The sequence below is a fragment of the Lottia gigantea genome (assembly GCF_000327385.1).
Source record: "Lottia gigantea unplaced genomic scaffold LOTGIsca_66, whole genome shotgun sequence".
Taxonomy (NCBI): domain Eukaryota; kingdom Metazoa; phylum Mollusca; class Gastropoda; family Lottiidae; genus Lottia; species Lottia gigantea.
In genome coordinates this window covers 1,007,106-1,032,848 of record NW_008710245.1, presented here as the reverse complement: position 1 = coordinate 1,032,848, position 25,743 = coordinate 1,007,106, and the positions used below count along the sequence as shown (strand labels likewise).

General features: G+C 34.9%; 3 protein-coding genes across 3 annotated transcripts; all 3 read right to left on the bottom strand.

The window, feature by feature from the left end:
- Positions 1-758: 758 nt before the first annotated feature.
- On the bottom strand, positions 759-3,344 carry LOTGIDRAFT_65150 (hypothetical protein; the record flags this gene model as incomplete). Its single annotated transcript, XM_009064845.1, has 7 exons — positions 759-842; positions 986-1,102; positions 1,303-1,460; positions 1,730-1,811; positions 2,158-2,227; positions 2,422-2,558; positions 3,144-3,344. Coding segments are annotated over 7 exons (849 nt in total), but the record flags the coding sequence as incomplete, so codon positions are not given.
- A 3,870-nt stretch (positions 3,345-7,214) lies between these two features.
- Positions 7,215-11,620, bottom strand: LOTGIDRAFT_129680 (hypothetical protein; the record flags this gene model as incomplete). The annotated part of the gene is made up of 7 exons (XM_009064893.1): positions 7,215-7,346; positions 7,786-7,928; positions 8,353-8,484; positions 9,291-9,363; positions 9,869-9,938; positions 10,642-10,778; positions 11,318-11,620. The coding sequence occupies 7 exons, from the start codon at positions 11,618-11,620 to the stop codon at positions 7,215-7,217; spliced, it is 990 nt and encodes a 329-aa protein (XP_009063141.1).
- Positions 11,621-15,517: 3,897 nt separating this feature from the next.
- Positions 15,518-22,911, bottom strand: LOTGIDRAFT_167413 (hypothetical protein; the record flags this gene model as incomplete). The annotated part of the gene is made up of 8 exons (XM_009064892.1): positions 15,518-15,670; positions 16,052-16,194; positions 16,339-16,470; positions 17,141-17,222; positions 17,660-17,729; positions 18,723-18,859; positions 21,919-22,069; positions 22,763-22,911. 8 exons carry the CDS (start codon positions 22,909-22,911, stop codon positions 15,518-15,520), a joined length of 1,017 nt encoding a protein of 338 aa, XP_009063140.1.
- Between the last annotated feature and the right edge of the window lie 2,832 nt (positions 22,912-25,743).

Sequence of the window (25,743 nt, the reverse complement as noted above, 5' to 3'; positions counted from 1 at the left end):
ATTGAATAGCAAATAATACTGTCCCATAAGATTCATATTAAATTCCAAAAGATTCATACTATCATATTCTGTAAGACGGCTTTAATACCACACCTTCTTTCCTCATTTCTTCGATATATTGGAATGGATTCATAAACTGAAACATAAACATAACATTTTACTTTTTTGAACCACGCTGTCCTGCGTTCACATTTCGCTTTTTCACAATTATAACCCGATTCTACCAGTAGAAAATCATCAAATATTTTGCTAATTGAGGGCAGTTAAAGATTTCTTCTTGCTTCTTTGCCATTGCTTCGAAACCATTTTGACAGAAAATAGTAAAATGCTTTGAACCAATTTACTTCTCTCGAACGATAAACATCAATTTAGTCACATAAAACATTCAGTCTGTCGACCACTTCTAACTTCGTGAAACTTCATTTTTATCTTTCTACAGATGAAGAGTTAACCATTCTGCCATACAAGTCAATGATAAATTCGTCCCCACACCATATCGATTACCAGTTGCGAATGGTTGCGAATAATGAAAGTGGCAGCACAACTCACAAGTCAGTTGTATGAGAGTTTCGTTTACAACTCACAAGTCAGTTGTATGAGAGTTTCGTTATAACCACTATTCTTATTCGCAACCATAGGCAACTGGTGAAAACTATTGTGCGAGGGCCTCTTCAACAAGTTTATGCAGTTGATTATCAAAGTAATTTGATTTGGAAACTATAAATAGTTCAGATTACCTTGTGTTCTATTAGGTTACATGGTTTAAATGTAAAACTATCTTTGAATCTAGTGTTGGATAATATTGTAACCAAACCGGCATCAACCACGATCGATTCACCTTTCTGAAACAGAAAATCTGATGATCTTACTTCAGTATTATTATTTAACAGAGGGTATATACAAATACAGAAATTATTTTGCTCTGATAAGGAATTTTCGCTGCTCTGGCTAAATAAACTCTTTCATTTTTTAAATTCCAATTTACCTTGAATACGGTGTTAATATCCCAAAAGTAGCTATCTCCGCATCTTGGTATGTTACCATTATACGTCACTTCCGCTGCAGTACTCGTCACGTCTTTTGGAAGCTTGAACATCCTCCACTCTCCTCTGGCATATTGAGCAAAACCTTTAAAACATATTTCATATGCTTAAAAAGTAAAGGTGGTTAGTTGAAATGTCCAGAACTGAGTTTGTCTAAGGAAAGTATCCAGATGTCGAGTTTTACCTCAAATACTTACGTGCATACCATAACCCTACCCTACAAAAAGGAACAAGTCATTTGAAAGGAGAAACAAAAGACAATTACCGAAGAAACATAGAGCTTACCCGTTTCTTTGTGAAGATCTTTATTTTGAAACTCTAGCGGAGCAGCACCAACTAAATAAGGTTTAGTAAAACCAACTGATGTAGCTAACTCGATCATTTCATCCCATCTCATAGAACAAGCTGTTCCTACAGCTAAAAATAGTATAAGTTGAAAAATAGATATATGAAGGGCAGTTCAACTATTCGAATATTCGGTTTCTCGGTTGTGATCATCTGTGTCATAGTTTCAGCTCACAAGAACATAAATCAAATTACCTTCTATCTTTGTGGTTCAAATTTTGCTCAAAATAAACCTTGGCTTTCCAGATTGCTAACTGCCCGTCTCAAATATACTTTAAAAGATACCAACTGAACCCGAGACGGTAAAGACACATGCTAAAGTTAATGCAACTATAACTTACAGATTAATCTCAGATTTTGAAGTATTTCTTCTGGTCGATCTCGGTCAGCGTATATATCAGATAAAGAAAGCTCCCCACCAACCTGTTAAAAGATAAAACAACAAAAAAGGTGGTCTGGAAGGGTTCTTTACTTAGGTATCTGTGATCTTCCTTGAAACATAAACTAATTGAGCATAAAATGAACTACAGTCTGCAACCATCCAAAAAAAGGATTTTCATTTCTAATGACGACTTGGACTGTGCCAGATCAAAATTGAAGTCAGAATTGCCGCGTGGATTTATGCCGAAATAAAAAGTAAAACTCATCCCAGAAGTAAACGATATGTATTAGCAGTTTCATCAAAATTCTTTTGAATTTTCAGGAAATAATTATTGGAAATTTGAGTTAGAGTACACATGTAATCGTAGCTTTAAGAGTTAATATATACCTTTAACAATCTGTAGATATTTTCAAAAACTTCCCTTTTATTTGGACATAAACATATCACTCCATATGACCTATAAAAGGCGAAATATTAAATATATACTTTAATATTATATTTCGGAAATATGTGGCATGTGGTTAAAAATGTAAAATCATCGAACCTTGTATTTCTACGGATTTAATCTTTAAAAAAGACACAGAAATTTATATATAATTTTGAATTATAGTGACATTTTTGATAAAAAATTAAAATCGGATATTAACTTACAATACCATGTCCATTTTTCCTTCAAGATGTTCAACTTCATCAAAATTTTCAACATTAGCTACTGTAAATTCTACATTGGAATTCTCAAAGCCCCATTTTTCACGATGATATTCTAATGTTTTGTTGGCTTCATTTATCTATAATGCAGAATACAGATAATGCGTATAATCGTGCTTTGTACATTTATATCAATTGAAGGCATTACTCCACAGGACTTACAGCGGGACATTGCTGACGATGAATATTTAAAGCTCCATCAGCTTTCCTATTCCAGGACATGCATTTTATTATGCGTTGGTCTTTAAAGTAGGCACTTTAATGGTAAAAAAAAATGTGAAACTGACAAAAACAAGGATCTTAAAGACCAACTTAGCAAGACGGACAACATCAGTTTTGTAACCTCAGCGGGACATAGCTGACGATGAATATTCAAAGCCCCGTCAGCTGGCGAGGCAAAATTTTGACGACTATTTGCTTATTACTCAACATACATCTTGCTACGTAGTGATTTTAAAAGTGGGTATTTTAAATGGTCAAATATGAGATACTGACAAAACAGGGAACTATTGGAAAGGTTCTAAAAGACTAACAGAGCAAGACAGAGGACGCTTTGATTCTGTCTTTTTTAGAATTGGCTCTGAGTTTTCATAATGTCATGAAATCAGTAGTAATAATCAATAGCACTTTGGGCTAACAATTGGAAACAATGAATCAGTACTCACTAGATTTGGTGAGATATCAACAGCAGTTATGTGTCCTTTTGGTCCAACCAGCTTACTGAGTACATAGGCCATACCACCAGCACCGCACCCGAAATCTAAAATCTTACAGCCCTCTATTTTATCAGGTACAATAAAAGCTGAACCATAATTTCTTTTTAATATTTCGGGGTGAAGTTGACGGATTAAATCACGAACTGACTCAGATAATCTCGGATTATTGATTTCGCAAAAATAATCAAATGTCTCAGAAACTTCGTCATAAAACTCTTTGACCTTGTTCGAGATTTCGTCGCTGTCGCCCATTTCTGAATTTAAGGAATATCCGTGTAACACGTGTGCGGATCAAGGAGTCCAAATCTTAAATGATGTTACCTCAAAGAATTTCCCCAAACTACTCAGTCTGGACACAAAATAATGATCTAAAATGTAGAAATAACATACTTAGAGTATGCTAAGACGTTAAGACGAGCGTATCACCAGCGAATTTTTACGGCCGACCGCGAAGTTTAGGCGTACGGTCCGATCAAAATGTGATTGCAAGGTTCAGATTGTGCCGCCTGTTTAGATCAATTATCACAATTCAATAATTTTAAATCAGTTGATAATTAATACTAAACGTGGATTCACCGAAATGTCTAAGAAAGAAAGATTGTGAAACATGCCAATAAAACACCGTTAATATTAGCGTTATATTGCGCTTTATCACACAACAGTTCTGTTCTCGAGTTTATAATAAAGGTTCATAACAACGATATGAACTCGTAGCACAGGTTAATACTATGTAAATTAGATCATGTATTCATGCACCATGTAAACAGAATAATATGGCATTATTTGAAGTTGACGACTCAGTTAAAATTGACGATAAGGGGTATCAAATTGTTTCAAATAACATAATTAAAAGTTTCAATTTAGTTATCACATGAAAGTGTTTATCCAGATCTTATTTGTTATTTGCAAGGGCATTTTGCAGAAATGTGCAAAAAGTGGACCAAAAAATAAAAGCCATATATAGAAAAAGTGCAGGGGAAATATGCGTTATTGATAGTTGTGTGATAAATAGAATCGTTCACTAGTGCTTCTGTAAAATGAAATTTAACAAATTCATTCACGGATTAAATATTTACCTCGCCAAATACTAAATCTGACAACTCATTTCATAAATTTCATAGTTCATAAGTACTCGTTTAGATCATTTGTGTTTAATATATCACGACAAAGTCGTATTTCATTCTGAGAAGTGATAAGGGTAGCGTGGAGTGTAGGAACTGGTAAAGCCAAAATACCCAATACCCCTTATTCCATATGAACTGAATTCATTGGAACATAGTACTTAACGAAATAATCTACTTCAAAGATAACACTTCAAATTCACTCACCTATTTAAAACGTGAATTGAATAGTCCTCTTTAGTATAGATTAATTGCTATTTTAATACTTACAGATTCTTTCCCCGTTCCACTAAGATACTGAAAATAACCGATCAAACTGTAGATGCAATAATGCACATGTGTATAATGTATTCGTCCTTTGAACGAATTCCAAAAGAAAACTATGATCAAGATAATACCGTTCCACATGGAGTGTTATATTCAAGATTATATTTTTTTTTTTTTTTTTTTCTTTTTCATGTATCATAGGAGTCTTTCAATGTAGCCGTTTGGTTGGATTGTACGCGAAGGAATACAGCCAATCAGAGACTTCAACAGAAAGTCTGTAAACAATGAAACAAAATGTTTACAGTCTTTATTTGAAGGGCACTGATTGACTGTATTCTCTAGCATATAACCCAATCAAATCTCTGTATTCCATGACAAAAAGGTAACTATTGCAGAAAAGATATAAGACGAAGTTCGTCATCGATTGACATTTTGAAGATGACAAAACCTATCCATGGGATAACGTTGTGCATGATTGTAACGTTGAAGAAAAACTTTCAATGCATGCATTTACACGATAGAGATATGTAATAATTTCGGATATTGTGGGATAGGTTTTGAATAAGAGCCTTCAAGGAGACATTTTACATGTTTTCATATCGAAAATACTTTGATGCGACAGATGCATATAAGCAGAAATATACAGCAATAATTCTGGAAGCCTTTCCATGTCGATCTTTGGATCAGAGAATATCATCTGTACACGAGACAAGCTATGCAAACCACAGTTGATCGTGTTTAAAATTCCGTTCATGTCTTTTCAACGGTTTTGTATAAATATGATATCCCGACGGTACCTTGAGTTACTAAATGTCCTTACCTTAAAAATTGAATTTTTCTGCGATCATAAATGTTAAGTTATATCTACATGTTTATTATCGTTTACATTGTATCTAGACATGCATATATCATATATACCGATCGATAAAACATTTCAAGCAATCGATTTTCATTTAACGTAAGATTCAACCACTGATGCTATTGCCGACAATCCAAATTACTACCAATTGCCCTATTCCTCTGTCATCAAATATCTCACTGAAATGGATTCCCGGGACTATATTTTTATACGTACCTTATTGATACACCTAACGTATTGAATTTTTCATGTTTTGCATACTAATTTAGTATGTCAGCACAGCTCTCAAGGCGTCAAGCGATCAAGCCCACGTATCATCGTTTCGCATGGTACATTATATGTCATATTTACATTAAATTATATAGTAACAACAGCATGTGTTAGGTTCTGTTTTAATATTTCTATAGCTATGTAACTGTAGACAGTTAAACTTGTATTGACTAAGCGAGTGAATGCTTGAAACAGGTCGCTTAGTGAATATGGTTGCTAAGTGAAGTCCTGTCTGTACGTTGATGTTTCAAGGCTTATATCTACTTTATTCATGTCAAATACACCCCTCTCCATTACAAAATGTATATTATATTGTTTAGTACGACATAAAATTTTCCACTGTATTGCGTCCAGTATTAAATTAACATAGTTGACAATTTGTAACAGAATTATCTACCATTCAAACATTTAATATATGTTGTTGTGCAATACTCGTGAAATACTGTTTTCTAAAAGCATAACGAATGAAGTTTTCGTAAAACGTAAAAGGCGTAAAAGCGACACATTTATCCAGTTTATGGTATACGGTTTGCATAAATTTGAGCAACAAATATTTTCGACTTTCAAAAAAAAAGACCAGAATGCCCCTTTTAAAGTCACAGATCGATCACCACTACATAGCTTTGGGTTTCTCCAATCGTTTTACTGCTTACTGAGTAGAAATCAAGGAACAATATCAAGAAACAATATGAAACCTCTTTGGTAGAAATCCATGGAATACTACGTGTAACCACTGATGGATGAGCACATGACCCTTCCGAATCTGGGGACAGATAATGGTACTCCATGTCATAGGGTATTTGAGAGATTCCCAATACAAAATTTAAACTGTAATGTGGTATAACAATATGCCAAATTTTCTTAATCTTTAATCGTGTCTTAATCTTTTACCCGGCACGTTTACTATTAAGCATTTATGGAGCCTAGGGCCTGGACTATATTTATTTTCTTTGTTCCTTGTACGATATTTACCTTATAAAAAGACAACACGATAGAAATATATAATAATTTCGGATTTTGTGGGGTAGATAAATTCAATAGGTTGTGAATAAGAGCCTTCGAGGAGACATTTAACATGTTTTCATATCGAAAATACTTTTATGCGATATATGCATATGAGCAGAAATGTACAGCAATGATTCTGGAAACTTTTCCATGTCGATCTTTGGATCTGAGAGTATCATCTTTACACCCAATAAGCGGGTTGCACTAAATGACCATTTTCCCGCAATTCGTTGATATGTACAAATGGGTTCAAAGTCTGAAAAACAAAAGGAGAAGACAAAAGTTGTCGACGCAAGAGGCAGCATAAAACAACGCAAATAGTTGTTCAAACCACGGAACTTGTTTTACGAGGTTTCATATGTTCTCCTCAATATGCAACTGGATAGGAAGGTTACAATTGCAATTCAATTCACTATAACAAATTTTACCAATAAGATCTACATGATGTAGCACTAATCCTTTACGTCATTTTTTTTTGCGTGTGAACATGGAATGAAACTATCGCTCAAATAAAACCCCGAGACATACCTGTAATCCTTCGTTTAAATATCTAAACGAAAAACTGTCTTTAAATCTGGTATACGCTAGGATTGTTGCCAATTCTGCATCCACTAAGACTGGCTCACCCTTCTAAAATGGAAATATTCAGTTTGTAAGTATTGTAAATTCCATTCCATGTCAGATTGGAAACTCAACAAGACAATGGTTCGAAAATCGTGAACTTGCACTCCATTATCTAAATCTGCTAAAATCAGTATAAGTATAAGCACAAATACGAGGAGTATGTTATACTTTTCTATTTGGGTAATTCAAGTGGTAATGAGCATGTTATAGGTGTGACGTGGACAATTATCATTTATTGTACAAAGAAATATGGAAAAACCAGTTGCTCTATGATCAACATGCGGTAACTATACCACACACAAGCTCATATCACCTTTCTTTGATGCAAGTAGCATTATGAATTTGAGTAAAAACTAAGCTGAGAATGATCAATGCTTGTGACTCTGGGCCAAGTCATGGTAAGACAACTGTGCCGATATCTTTGTAATCTGAAAAGCTGTTGTACCTTAAACAATGTATTCAAATCCCATCTGTAGCTCTCTTCACTTCCTTTTATATTCCCATTGTACATCACTTCCGCTGGACGATGCTTTATATTTTTAGGGAGTTTGAACATTCTCCATTCTGCTCGCACAAATTCGGCGAAACCTAGAAGTACACATTATGTCCTAAAAGCAATTGACCTAAGCAAATACATGCTCAACAATCACCAAGGACCTGACATATCTCTTGTTCAAGATTGTTAAATTGTTAAATTCTCTAAGCTCGAAACAATTCCTTCATCTTTATTTTCAGCTTAAAAGAATATGTGGCCTTCTCTTTATGTGGTATTTTGGATAGTATAGCTCGCTGCATTCGCAATAAGATATAGCAATCGACAATCACTCAGAAAAAAAATCTAAAACTTTACTACTATTGCAAACTTTGTCTTATTCCTTGATTTCATTAGGCAAATGCCTTGCATCACGTATGTTTGTAATTTGATTGGATTTTACGCTAACGTATACAGCATCAGAACCCTAGAAAGAAAGACTGTATTCAATATGGCTGCGCGTGTAATACAAGTTAATACCTGTTTTTTTATGAAGATCTTTATTTTGAAATTCTACGGGAGCAGCACCAACTAAATAAGGTTTAGTAAAACCAACTGATGTAGCTAACTCGATCATTTCATCCCACTTCATAGAACAAGCTGTTCCTAAAGCTAAAAATGGATAATAGTATCGGTTAATTTCATAAAATTTGGCTATTTATGTATCAGTTTTAGTAATAATGATAAGAAAAGCTTTGATAATAATGAAAATATAGCGAAAAATATAGCGGAAAAATAATTAATAGCTAGGTTTTATCTTTGTAAGGAAGGTTAACATAAAGAACACAAGATATATGGATATACTTCTTATTCTATACTAAGTTTCGAAACACATACAGGTAAAGTTATCAAATGATTCATAAATTTCAATTTCAAATCCATTTTGTTAAATTTGGGGCTCGTGACGCTTGCTTTGAGTCAACACTACGTTCTCTTGGGATGTGTTACCTAAAATGGTTGCTAGTCACCATTCCACTTCCAACATTCTCTGTCGGTCCCGTTGTTTCTAGATATAAGGTATATTTAGTTAAGGTTCGTTCATTTTAAGTATAATGTTCATTCAGAAAATCCCATCAAAATGCATAGTTGCTGTTTACATGTAGTTTAAAAAATAATGAATTGAGTAATAAGAAAATATAGAAAAGAAAAAAATCTCGGACGGATCTCCATAAACAATTCAAATGAAAAATCTACACCAAAAATAAGTATCATGAAAATGAGTTGAGAAAATTGAACAGAAATGTGCAAAAACCTGCAGCTACATCAAGGGTTAAATTGCAACTGACTCGTAATGCTTTGGCACATGAAAGACCGCACAGTTACTCACGTACAATGTGACCACTATGCAAATAACAATCCCTTTCCAGATATGAATATTCCAAAAGCAAACGATAAAAACATCAGCTTACAGAATAAACGTTGATTATTGATGATATCTTCAGGTCTATCTCTATCAGCATAAATATCAGATAAAGAGAACTCGCCACCATCCTAATAAATATAAATTTTTGCTTGTAGTCGTACATCAACCTTGGTGTAACTCGTCCATCAGAAGGACCTCTCTGAAATCTTTTACAGGTAACATGTTAAAGATCTACCAAATACAATACTTCAATTTCTTGTAATGCTAGATTATATACTTATTAAATTGTCCTACAAGCCCCCATACAACATCAACGAAGAAGCATGCCCTTTGTGCATTGTTCGATAAAGAATAACGGGAAACGAGAAATTTCACTCTTTTCAGCCTTTGATCATTGGAAAATTCAAGATGCTGTCAATTTAGTCCAGCAACCGACAGCCATGTTAACAAAAGAACATTGATTAATTATGCAAAGTGTCGTCTCTATTATAACATCTGGAATTCTAAAAGATCTTGAAATTGCAGCCAAGTCATCGGCAGTCACGCGGACAACATTCGAACAATTCGAAATTCTATCTTTATTCAATTTCATCATCATTACTTACATATTTTTTACCTCGTATTAACTATTACCTTCAAGAGTCTGTAAATATTAGTGAAAACCTTTTCTTTATTAGGACACAAACAAATCACACCATACGACCTACGAATAAAAATACTTTTGTATGTCGGGTATAACAAGGATACCTGGACAGCCAGAAGCAAACGGTTTATAGTCCTATCCGAGCGATTTCAATACCTTTCTATGTCAGACTCACATGGTCGAACCTACATGGTTGGTTTATGGACATACTAGTATCTAATATGGTAGGGATATTCTAACAAAAACAATTTTTTGTAATTGGCATATAATATTACGGCTATGCATTGGTGATATATAAATTTCCACGCTTCGTTTAACCTTGCTTCGCTGAATAATTACATTTATAGGTTTCATTGTAAACAAAATAACATAAATTCGTCTTACTTGCTTAGCTTATGCTATTTACAGAACTATGTTCATCTCACAGTACAATGTATATTATGTTACAGAACTATGTTCATCATGCTACAGACCTATGTTCATTTTACAGAACTATGTTCATGTTACAGAACTATGTTCCCCATTTTACAGCGCTATGTTCCACATTTTACAGAACTATGTTCACCAAGTTACAGAACTATGTTCATTATGCTACAAAACACTGTTCATCATGCTACAGAACTATGTTCATGTTACAGGACTATGTTCCTCATTTTGCAGAACTATTTTCGTCATTTTACAGAACTATGTTCATTATGTTACAGAACTTTGTTCATTGTGTTACATTGTATTTGAAGGAATAACTATGTCCGTGTGTACTTACAGGACTAAGTCCATTGTAGATTCGTATTCTTTAACTTCATCAAAAGTTTCCACATTAGCTACTTTAAAAGTTGTATTAGGTTTGCTGTAGCCCCATCTCTTTTGATGATATGATATCACTTTATTAGCTTCTGTTATCTGGAGAAAGGAGAAATCAAGTATTTAATCCAATATCAAGTAGTGTTATCTTATCTGAAGGACTTTAAGGCTGCAGTGTCGTCATCAAGCTCAAAAATCACGTTACAAAAATATGTTTCCCTTTTTAAACATAGTGGCGTATTCAGGCGTTAAAATTTGGTCCCTGCTCTTAGAATCATTCTCAAAACTTTCATTATTATTTTTTTTTTCAATTATAACTTCATTTTCTGTTTCTACATCCTTGTTCATTTTTGTACTTTCATTTTTTTACGGATGCGATTGCACCTGTAAACGATTGCATTAGTGTACAATCGCACCAGATGCCAGAGTACAAAAATACAAGAGAAGAAAATACTGTTTTTTAATCTTCTTGCCAATAAACCTTAACCAATCACCCGTTTACACCCAATGTTAGTCGAGGACGAGGGCAAGGCATTACATTCTTTATAACAAATCCAAATTGTAAACTTAACTGATAATGCATGGACTAAATTAGCTTTTAATTGTAAAACGCCTTGTTTAAAATTCGAGTTACTTACGAGATTTGGTGATATATCAATTCCCACAAGACTTCCCTTCTGTCCTACCAATTTACTGAGAACATAAACCATAACTCCGGCACCGCATCCAAAATCTAAAATCTTACAGCCTTCTATTTTATCAGGTACAATAAAAGCTGAACCATAATTTCTTTTTAATATATCAGGATGAAGCTGACGGATTAAATCACGAACTGTTTGAGATAATCTCGGATTATTGATTTCACAAACAAAATCCAATTTCTCAGAAACATCATCATAAAAATTTTTAACGGAGTTGAATAAATTTTGTTCCTCACACATATTGTCGACTTTGTGTTCAGCTAGTCACTTATTTGAATAATGAACAGATATGCTACGCTTGATGCTTTACAAAGGTTTCAATTCCTATTTATACATACATAGATACTAATTGGAAATTAAAAGCTGATTACCTTTTTATGGGCGCTTATTGCACTCGAGGTATAAAATGATTTTGATATACGCCGCAGCATTTAGAAATTAGAAGCCTACGTCGAATGATCTTTGAGGCATAAGGCAGTTGACATTGTGATTAATTGTCAAAGGTTTGCTCATTCAAAGACGCACTTGGACGCTCTGACAACAAATAAGTAATCATTATGGTGACGGGTCGTTGGTATTATGGTCAGTTGTCAATGATGCTTTGGACGCGCTCCGACCCAGAAGAGTCGCATTTAAGGTAGCATGTCGTTGGCATATTCTGTTAAAAATTGTCAATGGTTTGGTTGTACCAAGTGGATTTGGAAGCTTTGGAATTCAGAGTCATCTTGGGATGGCAGGTAGTTGACATGTAATGACAGATGGTTCCTTTGAATTCCAGAAAATTCATCCTTGGGTTAGTGTGCGCACTATGACCAGTTTACCAAAAAGATTCTCAGATATAGCAGCTTTGTTATTTGCTTACATTATCAGTATATTGTGATTAAGTGGGACGTTCCCTCGAAATACATGACATGACAGACAGACCATATCAATTATCTTATCTCCTCCAGTTAATGCACCTTATATCTTGATGGTCTTTGGATGATGGAAAATTTTGAGATGACCTTTGAGTAACTACCACAACTAAGGCTTGATTTTTGCAGAACAGTTAAGAACAAGGAGGTATAGTAAACGAATCCACCCCATCCCACTTTTTACCTCTATAACTTACTCACACAGGCCACTGTACACTTGGGTTAATGTGGTAATATATTTGAAGGAAGAGCTTAAACGGAATAGGGCCGCTAAAAACAACTCCTACCCTTACCCCACCCCAGTTTTACCGTACTCACACAGGCCTCATAAGAAATAGCCTATGTTGCCTATGGTACACTAAATTGAACTGAACGCTTGGGTAAATGTTGTTATATATTTTAAGGGAGAGCTTAAATGAAATAAGCCGATAAAAATTTCCCGTAAGTTATAATAAGTAAATAGGCTAATACTTTGACCCCGCAAATTCCACATCAGTGCTCGATTACGCTCTATAAAAATGTGTGTTTAAAAGGAAAGATTAAGAATAAATTATGTAGGCCTATAATGTTAAAATGGTGTAACACACATTAAATTCTCATTGCTTTTTGAGTAATTATCTAAAGGTATCTATAAAAGAATGGGTTGTTAATTTATGTTTAAAAGCATTCATTTATGGGACCTGATAAGAAAAACTACTTATTTCGTATGGAGGTTGGCGGTTTGACGAGAAAGGTGTTAGATAATCTCAAAAGGTGAGGTGGACCATATATCGATATCAGATCACAAAAATGTGACGGTGCCAAGTTATGGCGTCTACAAAGAATATTACAAACATTGCCATTTAGAAAGAAAGAAAAGAAAGAAACAACTATAATTTACAAGGATAACAACTTAGGTTCACAGTTAAGGATCCTTTCTACCAGCTGGTCCTTGGCCAAAGTTCTTGGCATTGATCTTTCCCGGATTATCCGTACCCATTTACAGGTGGGTCGACTGGAATTATGAGTGAAGATGACCGATTCATAGCATCGGACTATCACACGTCGATCGAGAATTGAAACCACAGCCATTAACCCCTTGACATAACCAAGCAAATAACGTCATTTTACGCTCTAACCGACTAACCTCACAAAATGTGTTATTTCATATATACATGTAATAGTGAAACAATGCGTCTTTATTTGATCTTTTAATATGTTTGTCCAATTGGATTGGATGATACTATAAAATATATTAATGTGAACAAAATAGTTTGCTTAATAAAAAATGGTATTAAGTACACTTATACAGGAGTTCATGTCGACTAGTTATTAACAGCACCTCGCCAGGTTTGCCGTGACACTCTAATAAGGATATAGACCGTTCGATAATCGCTGCATTGTGACAGCTCGGGATGTTGACCAGATATATCTTCTATTTGAACGGTCGAACTGACTCAGCCTCCACTTTTTGCGTTTTAGATCGGGTTCGATCAGGTACAGTAAAATTTTCATTGTAAAAGGTAAACGACCCCATAAAATTTAAAACCTCAAACTTAGTCAATGTATATATTAATCAGTTGGACTTACCAGGTTCCACGACTAAAGAATAGATTTTCTATTTAGTTTAGGAGATATATTATTGTCTTTTATAATTATTAAAACACGTTTCTTATTTCAAAATTACTTAGTTTAATGAATTACTACTTAGTTTTATGGTTTTTTTTTCGGATTAAAGAGGGATTCTGTTGTATAGTTACGACACCAGGTAAGTCCACTGATGAACAAACACTCATTTTGGCCAAATTTAAAAGATAGCTTGCCAGGCAAGGTAACATACGCCCACTGGCAGCTGTCAGAAATGATTAAACAGTCTTTAGTGACTACAGGGTTGCACAATATAGCTAATAAAGTGAAATGTCAAGTCAGACACCATATTTCGGTGAAATATTATCCGATCATCGCGAAAATCGATAGGGATCATCTCCATAATGACATTGACATACAAAATAAAAATCAAAAGAATCTGTAAAGAATTGTAGCCTGTAGAGTGAGCACGAGTTGCACAATATAGCTAATAGAGTAAAACGTCAGGTCAGACACGATATTTCGGTGAAAAATTATCCGATCATCATGAAAATCGATAGATCATCATGAAAATCAATAGGGATCATCTTCATAACGACATAGACATACAAAATAAAAATCAAAAGAATCTGTAAAGAATTGTAGCCTGTAGAGTGAGCACGAGTTGCACAATATAGCTAATAGAGTAAAACGTCAAGTCAGACACGATATTTCGGTGAAAAATTATCCGATCATCACGAAAATCAATAGGGATCATCTTCATAATGACATTGACACACAAAATAAAAATCAAAAGAATCTGTAAAAAATTGTAGCCTGTAGAGTGAGCACGAGCCAAATGTGAACAGACGGACGGACGGACGGACGGACGGACCGACGGGGTGATTACAATATACGCCCATCTTACGTCTGGGCGTATAAAAATTCAATTTTTGCTCATCTAAAGAGGTTGTAAATATTGAAAGAAATGCGGAATACATAGAGTGATACAGAAATATTATAGCAAAACCTGAAATATTTTGTTTCACACTGTGGTATATCTACATATCCAATGAACATGTTTCTGTCTGTATACAGTTATCAGAAGACCTCACAGCTTGCAACTACAGTACTGCACACACTGATAACATCGTCAACAACCGGCTCTGAAGATACCATGTTGTCGAAAATGTTGTTAGTGTACACATTACTTAAGAGTAACAACATATTTCAAGATTCATGATTATAATTATACGATATTGAGCAATGTAGAAAACTAAAAGATAAAGACTGTTATGTTAGTTATACTTGGTAGGCGTGGGGAATCTTCTGTCCCTGTTTCTTCAGCTCATTCAAATACTCAAATGGACTTTGAACCTATAAAACAGTATGGTAATTGAAGTTTACGATTGGTTTCATCGCAAATAATTTATTACATGAGTTTTTTGTGTTATAATTTATCATAAGCTCGGAAGAAAATTTGTGCTCATCTTCTGGGTGAATTGCGCTGTTGGTTTGAACTCCATATATTGCTATAGATCGAATGCGAGCTTGGTAAAATTAAGTTTTGAACATCAAGATCGACCTGTCTGAAGGAAGGTAATTCGTGATAAATTTGAAAAATTATTTCCCACCCTGCGCAATTAGCTATTGCATCAAAATAAAGGTAAAAACTTTGTCATGGTACACATATTTGCTGCATTAAGAGTGAAATACATACACTTGGTGTCATGACAGCATCAGACGTGTCTTTAAAGGCAAAACTATCCTTAAATCGTGAGTTTTCGAGAATTGTTGCCAAATCTGAATCCACTGTTATTGGTGTACCTTTCTGAAAATTAAGATTACTTTAGTGAGAAAATGCGTAATTAGAAGACTTCCATTGTTGGTTGTTGGTGAACTTTTTCTATAAATTGCACGGTTATGATTTTTTCCAATTGACTTCCTTGCAAGCGATATCAGCATTCGCTGACTTGTCATCTACCAACCAACAATTTTGTACTTACCATGAAAGAGCAGGCTAATGCCTGTCCTGGCAAAATTTCCCTCATTGCATACTGCATGGCGTTGTCCGTCTTCATGACCACATGAGGCAGAAAAGTAGGACGTAAAACTCCATTTATTGTATTTCAAGAAGTTAATATGACACAAAGCAGCATAACGAAGAATTTAATACCATTTCAATAAGATTTAAGATTTATCTCCCTTTTACCTTGAAGACGGTTGATACGTCCCATCTAAAGACATCATCAGCACCAGTTATATTACCATTATACGTCACTTCCGCTGCAGAACGTTTAGCACCAGCTGGCAATTTGAAGAGTCTCCATTCAGCACACACAACTTCAGCATTACCTACAGAACAATTTCGTAATTAAAAGTTCCATAAAACAGAAACCAGAATTCAAAATCAGCCAAAAGAGAAGTAAGCATTTTATATACCAGAAGTGTGATCAGCATTGAACCTTTGCCATGGTCGCTCTATATCAGTTGACCTACCAGCAGTTTTCCTCTGTTCCTCAGTACTAAAAGAAACTGGTGCAGCATTAACCAAATATGGTTTGGTAAAGCCAACTCGATCACAAATCTTTTCTAAGTCATCGAATCGCATACATCCTGTGGTACCAAGAGCTGGAAAAGGAAACCAAATTTTAAAGATGGGTTCCCTTATTTTCATTTATGAAAATGAAAATGCTGATACTTATATGAATAGAAAGTAGAGGTGTTCTAATAACAACAGTTTGTCTCAAATGCCCATGATTATTTCTTAATTAGCTCAAATTGAAGAGAATTACCAGCCGAATTTCAATGTGTGACCGATCAAGAAAGGTAAAAAATCTTTTTTGTTTATCCAAGCTGTACATGCATGGACATTTATGATTGGTTAAAACTCTTAATTATATGCAAGAAGAACATAATGATATGATTAGGAATACAAGATAATTCATCAGCCAATTAATCAAATAGTTTGCTTAAGTTGACACTAAAAAAGGGAAATCTAATCTTTAATATAAAGGAATGGAAATACACAAACTAACTTTAAGGGGATTAAGTTAGACCTTTTCAACTGTAAGCATCCGGGAGAATCGCTGGATTAGTCAATCTGAAGACCAGATTCTGTAACAATTCTGTTCATCGCAGTTGTTAGTAGGCAGTCAGGTTCTAGATATGAGTTTTGGTCATGTCAACTGCTAAAGATCCGATGGGATAATTTGAATCCAACTGACCTAACCTTTAAATTTCTGTCCGGTGCCAGGTGAGTGGAGAGTTGTGTGAAAAAAGAGTTGTGTAATTAACTTACAGAACAATCTGAGATCTTTAAACCGTTCTTCAGGTCTCTCTCTATCAGCATACACATCACTAAGGGAGAATTCCCCACCGTCCTGTGAAATGATTTTTTATATATTTTTAGAATGGATTGGTAATCAAAGTAAGTGCGGCCTTATGGCTTAATTTGTAGCTCATAGTATTACTAAACCGTGGGTACTGTTTGCGACTCATACACCATGTAGACTGTTTGCGACTCATACACCATGTAGTGATTGCGACTCTTGCGCCTTTTGGACTGATGCGATTCTTGCACCGTATGAACTGTTTGAGACTCATGCACCATGTAGTGATTGCGACTCATGCACCTTTTGGTCTAATGTGCCTCATGCACCATTTGGACTGTTTGTGACTCGTTTACCGTATGGACTGTTGCGACTCATGCACCGTGTGGACTGTTTGCGACTCATGCACCGTATGGACTACTTGCGCCAGAGCTTAACAATGTAATCTGTTACTGCAGAGAACAAATAAGACATATTATCCTACGTACCTTTAATAACTTAAAAGCAGTTTCGAACACCTCTGCTTGGTTTGGACACAAACAAATAGCACCATTAGATCTGAAATATCATTAAAACAAATAACATCAAAACCCGTCATACGTGACACATATACGTGCAATATGTCATTAAGATCATGTCTATAATGAAAATGCAATTATTAGAAATTGAGTGTACGTCAAGGTTGGTTACGGCTGCTGTAACAAACATCGAAGATTCTTATCAGAAAAAGGATACAAGGCCATTTTTTTCGGTGTGTAATTTGACTATTCGGGGCCGTAAATACATCAAGGTAAATGAGATAAAGGCCGAATTTGACAAAATAAAAATTTATAAATATACTATCCGCTAAATATAGCGATTAATTGATGGCTACAGTAAAAGTGGTTACCGTTTGAAGTCAACTGAAGGTGTTGCGATGAAAGACATGATAACAGGATTTTAAAAGTTCGGCTATATCCGAGTTTTAATACTAACTCGGTACAGCATTGTAAATACAATATGTTACTGATGTATACATACTCAAGAACAATGAGATGTCATGTGCCATATGGTACGATATCAGACGATACACGTCAGATGTATGGAATCAAAGTTTCATTGATATGAGACAAGAAATTGTAAAAAAATTGTTCAATACAATAATTTGTGTCATTCACTTAAATGTGAAATGAACTCTGAATTTCTGTTTTCATGCACGACAAGATATTTTATGACTATTCATTTAAGTAAATCGAAATCTTGAGTTGGGAAGGTTTGGTTTGGTTTCATTGACGTACCACATGTTTTTGTACAAAAGGCAATATGCAATAAATTTTATCTTATTCTGTCAAAGACAAGCCAAGACACAATCGAATTGTTAAGCACCATGCATTTAAGAAATTTGAATTAGTGTGTGTGTATTGAAAGGGGTGGGCGGTGTGTGAGCCACATTTCTACCAAACAAGACAAATGACTTCCTTTGGCTTACAAAGTTTGGTTAATTATTAAGCCTTCCCCTCACGTGCACATCTGTCCCATTACTAAAATTAGGAATACGTAACATATACTCACACCACGTGATCCATAGATTTCTCCTGTAGACCTAGAGTGTTTATCTGTTCAATATTACCAATACGGAATTCAAAATTAGGTTTATCGTAACCCCATTTCTTAAAGTGATATTCAGATTGCTCTATGGCTTTGGAAACCTGAAGAGAAATAAGTGAAAACGTTAAAATATTAGAGGCATCAAAGGAGATTTCTAGGTTATGCGTGTTTGCAATCAAGCATAATAATATATTTGCAGTAGTTTGGTATTTCATGAGATGACAGAAACCATGGATGCCAGATACAAAGGCTTGAAAATATATTTTACTTAACAATAGTACGAGTGAATAAGTACTTGTCAATTAAATTACATATAGCCGAGTTCAATCATGACGCGGCTACTAAAATTCAGAAATATAATATGTAGGACAGTATGTTATAGGCCCGTCAAAGCGGACTGCGACCATTTGCGATCTAACGACGACAAGAAACGTACTATGAAAAAAAGTTATAAACTTAAAAACATTTGCATTTTTGCAGCGTCTTTGCCACGTGTGACCAGCACTTTTATGCTTCTCAAGAAGTTGTTATCAACGCTTGTCTGATAACCTTCTCTATCCCATAGAGTTCTCAAAGCGTTCCAGAACAGATCGCCGAACCTTGGCGAATAAAGAAAGGTGGCGACACTGGCGACAATTGCCCGATGTCTGGCGTGTCCTATACTCTACACCACGCTATTAAGAGTGACCAAGGCTCTGTTCCACGTATACTCTTTGGAGATGCAAGAGAATATAATAATACATAATATGTTTCTTGAAACCGGAAGATATTTGATCTATAAGAGTGCACTACCATTAGCGTTCAATCTGATGCTGAATGCTACATAGAGGAATTTTCACGGCGGACCGTTTTTTAAGGGTTTCAACAGACTCGGCTGGAGACATCTATTATGAACCTGTTATTTGTCCTTTGTTATTTTGATGTCAAACAATTAAGACGCTGACAGAGCGTGGAAAGAAAATTATAATAAACTCTCATTTCCTGAAGGAAATACGTTTTTAATCTGTTGAATTAATAGAATCTACCTCAACTCACATCCGGCTTTCCAAGAACTCAAGAGGTAAAATAGTATTCGATATGTCTACCCTACATCTTTGTTTAAAGGGATCAGGTCGTCTCAATATTTGATTTATCATAAGGCAAGAGTTAAATTTCATCTATTCGTATTACTTTTCAAATCCGACATCAAACAAATCAATGAAAATCATACTGTGACACAAATCTCGGATTTACTTAGGGATTGTAAAGCGGTTTTCTAAAAAAATATGTGGATCAGACACAGATAGCAGCAATTTGCACCATTTTTCAATCAGACGTCCGTGGTTCTTGCAATTCCACTAAAAAAATGATGTTTTTGATGACGTCACTAATCGCGACAGGCCTTATGTGAAAAAGCATATTTTCCAAGTGACGTTATCAAACACTTATTTTGCTATATTTGACGTTATCAAACACCTGGAATTTCAGGAACGACAGACGTCTGATTCAAAATTGGAATGATGCAACTGATGCTAGGAATGTCAAATTTCTGATTTAGTGCTACGATAACTGCCTTTAGCTCTATCAGTTGCTCAAGTCTATCTTGTAAACGACCACATTAAGTATATTCGTTTCGTTGAGTTCTGACCGGTCATGATTAGATCTGATTAGTATAGAATTACCTCTGTAGGTTCCAACAATAGCAAATTAAATATGTTTGCAACATTTGATAAGAAAACCTTCGGAAATTCCGAGTCTTTGAAAAGTATTTGAGAGTAATTGTTCGGACATTGACATTCTGAATCATTTGTCTCGCGGGAATAAATTAATAAATACCATTTGAGTCAAGATAGTAGATAGTAGATTTGAAGCATGGCAGAAAGGTCACTCAGTTGTACTATTATAGTGTCCATTTCTCGCTGATTGAAAAATAGCATTAGAATTTAACAATGAGTTGGAATTTGACGATATTTCGATAAAGAGTATTTGATTTCGGGGAAGGGAGGGTTTGATTCTCCCAAATGTACAGGCCTAGGGTGGAGCAGACACTTTATTTAGAAATTAGGATTAAGGGTCTTGATATTGGGTTTTCTTCTGTTCTTATTCTGATCTGAAATTAGAAAAAATAACTCGCCCGATGGGCGAGAAGTATAGTATCTGTTATGTACTGATTGTTTTTAGTTTACTATGAACAATATTATCATTTAAGTTCTTATTTTTTGAATATGCAACTATCATTTTCTGCTTATAGACATGGGGGAATTTCTCTTGAAGGCTCTTATAGTGGGCATGAACTATCTTGCTTGCTCGATTGCTGGTTGTATTAAACGGGACAACAAAGGGTGCTATGCCTACATTATGATGAATATTTAGTCCTATAGGTCTTGCTGTATTCAATGTCTCAATCCAATGGGCCTCCCTAGATTGACGGAATTTGGTAGTTTCATCTTCTGGCAAGTCAATTTCTATACGCTCAACTGGGATTAGGGTGAGATCGTCTATTGAATGGTCGTCGAGGTTGAAATGATTAGAAACAGGCTTGTCTTTCTTTAATTTGATGTCTGACCTATGAGCATTAAAGCGAGTTCGTAAATTATTCTTAGTTTCTCCTACATATTGTTTGGGGCATTTCTTGCATGAAATTAAATATATTACATTCGAATGTTCACATGTTAGATGTTCCTGGATCGGGTACCTTTTATTCGTAGAGTTGCTTACAAAATAATGAGTTTCTGATATAAAGGGACATGTTTTGCATCTCCTGGACAAACATGGAGCACTTCTTAAACCTTGAGGTACTTCGGCATAAAGTCTGTTTTTAGCTGCTATCTGTGCTAAGGTGGACTTTTTTATGTTTCGTAAAAATCGTTTAGAGTACCCACGCTCTTTCAGTTTTGAGAAAACAATCGTACAGTCTTGGTTGAAATCAGAAGATCTTGTACAAATTCGATGAAATCGTAAAACCTGTGACTTAATTATACCAGAAAATATTTCGATAAAGAGTATTTGAGTTATTCGTCTTGCTTTGGTAAATTGCAATAGCCATGAAGTTAAAACGTAACGTCTTGCTGCCTAGGCGTATGCTCTCGAGCTCATACCTTATGGTAGATATAAGCTCTGGTCGACAAAAAGAGTGCGAAAGACACTTAAAGCTATATGAAGTATAAAAACGTATAATTACCTGGTTTGGTGTGATATCAAATCCTATGACATATCCGCTAGGACCAACTAGTTTACTGAGTACAAAAACCAAACTACCAGATCCACTGCCCAAATCAACTATCTTAAATCCTTCCACTTTCTCGGGAACCAAAAATCCAGATCCATAATACCTGATATATATGAAATATATAAGTATAAGTATTCCATTACATGTATATAGGTTGTAGTTACATTCCTTTGCTGCCTCAGAGAGTTGCTGTTGCATGCTGCCAACTACAGGTACACATCTCCACTTTCAATGATCACCTAAAAAGCAAGCTGAAGACTACGTACATTCTTATCTCGGCCGGCTTGTGGCCGTTTGGGGACTTGAATAAGTCATGTTTCCCTATTATTCTTGAGTCGGCACAAGCTGTAAATGGGTGCAGGTAACTCGGGGCAGATCAGAACCAAGACCATGGGTAGGACAGTACTGAATATTTCTTCAGACCTTTGTAATATCTTCAAATTAAAATTGTTGAATGGTCAGCTTGAGACACCTTAATGACATTATAAGCATTCAAAAACGCTGGAATCGTCCCCTTTAACTGATGCGAAGTGAATCATATTCATGATGATATAGATAGGGATGGAGTTGTCATTAATATTCTGACCATCTACTGGTTTTCTAATTCAACTTTTGCAACTGTTAGAATCATCTGAAGAGCGTTTAAATGATCTCCTTCATGATCAACAATAGCTATAGGTCTCGCATTGACTCCGACGACCTTTAATCTATGGCTTGTGGATAGCGGTCTGGATAAGTCGCATTTCTACCTGTGGTAACACTTGAAACTATTCAAGTTTCGTTTTGTTCTACTCACCTCTTCATAGTTTCAGGACTAAGTTGTTCAATAATACCACGATGGAGGTCATTCATCTGATGGTCGTTGACCTCACAAACAAAATCAAGGTTTTTAACAACTTCATTGTAAAAACCTTTAATTACTTCCGTCAATTTGTGCTCCGACATATTAGAGAACTTTCTAAATGAAAATGTATTAATTGAAACAATAACAACACTTATACAAGACAATGAAGTAAACAGGAAACGAAATGGAAGATTATGTACTACCTTTCTGCACTCTGCTGAACAAAGACGGGTTATCGAGCAAGCCCTTAATGCAAGGTTCTTCATGTGGGTCAGATTGTCTAGAACTTGGGATTCTTTTATAGGATCTGTCGCAATCGACGTGAACGAATCACTCTCGTCAGACAATGGACTGACAACCAACAATCAACTGGGTGTTTGAAGATACCGACTGCCCAGATCGAATATCAAATTCGATTTTTATACGACGTCATTCGCAAACGCGGTAGACGGTAAGCCAAGCCATTTTTGATTTTATTGGGGAGAAACCTTTTCAGGCCTTCCATGCCAGGCTTGTGCAAATGCACTTCTGCACTTTACACATTTTAATGTTTTAAATTTCATATAAGTGCAGAGAGGCTGACCTGATTATAATGTAGTTAACAGAAACCTAAACAATTTCGAGAAAATTATGTGGGTCGTGCATAATTAGTTCATATCCTAGAACATCATTTTATTCGTTTATAATAAATACTAGGAATTCATATTTTTTTTCCTATTTCTTAGCTTCGATATGTCATTTAATCCCAAAATAAGGTACCTCTTTACAATCCCTTAAAATTTCAATCTTCAAGAGTTTATTTATTTAATTTACAGCATGACCAGTATGGTCACTAAAAAAAAATTGGAAAAATATCATACCCAATGGAAACTTTTACTTTATCTGAGTTCAATTTTTTTTTAATCATCAATACTTAAATCAGCTGATTACCAACAATCGTGAAATATTGATTTTATTTAAGAACTATATATCAAGTTCAAGTGTTTAGTACGTAGCATTCATCGGGCGCAGCATTCATCGGGCGCACTTTTTCCGATAAGGCCTGTACAAGCCCCTTCATACCGAACTGCGACCATCTGCGCAGTCACAATAGAAAGATTAAGTAAATTCATTGTCTAGAAATGCATTGCGACACCTAAAGTTACTTTATGTTCAACACGCAATTGGTACAAACCGTGCAATCACCAATTGTAAAAACCGACAAAGAAAACAATACTTACCAATTGTCAGTGACTTAATAGCCCAAAATCCTAAACACGCTCCTGTCTTGCTTTGTGTTGTAGGTTAAGTACATAAATAACTTTAAAAATTCTATTTAGAAACCTAATTTTAAAACATCTGAGATATATGAAAAATATCGCAGCTTGATAGAAATATTAAAGATCCCCTCTTTTAGTTTTTTCTTGGGCAAATCTTCTGAGTCTTTCTTGCTATCTTGAAGATCCGGTATTTGAGGTCGGACAAAAGAACTTCAACCAAGTTGGCCGTCAGTGATGTAGGTCAGAGGGGAACATGTCCATAAGGTGATGCTAATGCCAGTGTCAGGCCCGTCGCTCAGAAAGAAAGCCCCCCCCCCCCCCCCTTTGTAAAAAAAGGAAGTCTGACGGCCGACCTTTTTCCATCACTGCACCAAACACCACACCCCATTGCCCCGCATATATTACCATTCATTTTGTTGGTAGGCGGTATTTCTTAAACTTCTTTAAGAGAATGTTCTGTAAGGCGACGAAAGAGTGTTAAGATATTCTTTTTATCAGAACAGATATAAATAATTGGAACAGCTGTATACGATTACTGACCTAGTAAATTTAAACATTTTGTTTGAATGTGTGTGTGTGTTTTTGTTTTATATATATATATATATATATACCGGATGGGCCAGAAAAAACAAGGAGAAACTGAAGGACAGAATTAGAGAGAAATTTGAACAGAATACCACTTGTACAAAGCGGGCAGGCAATATCTTATCACGGAAGAAAGGAATTTAGACGATTTATGCCGAAAATGGTTGCTATATTGAGTATTAATTCAATTAAAGATGTGAAATTAAAAGTAATTATTTTCGGCATTATATTTTTTGACAAGGAATTTATAAAAGGCTGTAATTTGGTAAAAATAGGAGGTCAAAATATTATGATCAGGGCTTTGATACTTTTTGAAAAGTCCTGAAATGAAAAGTATTATTGTTTTTTTTTGGGCCACCCGATATAAGGTTGAAATGACATACCCCATTTCTTCAGCAAGATAATCTAAACCCACCAATTTTATCAGAGTGAGTTAGACAAACTTCAGAAACTGCAATGATAATTTTGATAATAAACAGATTACGAGTCAGAAGACAAACTCAATGGCTAACGCTATTCGTGTTATTTTATGTCATCACTTGTATTGGAACTGAATTAACAAGCCATGTGCCACGAATAAAGACTAGAATCTCTATATAAAACTCTATATATCCATTAAATTAAGTAACAATTGAAAAACGCCTCTAAGCGTGTTTCAAAATGAGTTATTTTTAGTATTACTATTACTTAGTTTTATGGATTTATTGGATTATAGGTGGATAGAGCTCGAAATATCTCTTCAGCCTTTCATGCTACATGAACATATAGTTTACACACCTGTTTTTTATTTCTAGAATATCCAAGCTATTGATAATGATAATGATATTTTTTTTTTTAAATTGGCACTTCAATGGATTGAAAGCATATCTTTTTTTATTTAAAGATAACATAACTACATTACGTTTTAAGTATAGTAATTTAAGTGCATTAGACACATCTTTTCCATTTATAATCCGCAGCTGCGATTTCTTAAGGGCAAGATTCATTAAAAGGTTTCATTATATTAAATTTTATTTACCATTGTAAATAAAAGTGCACTCAATGTAAAATAATCAGAGTTTCGCATTTTGCACCCTATTGAGATATCCG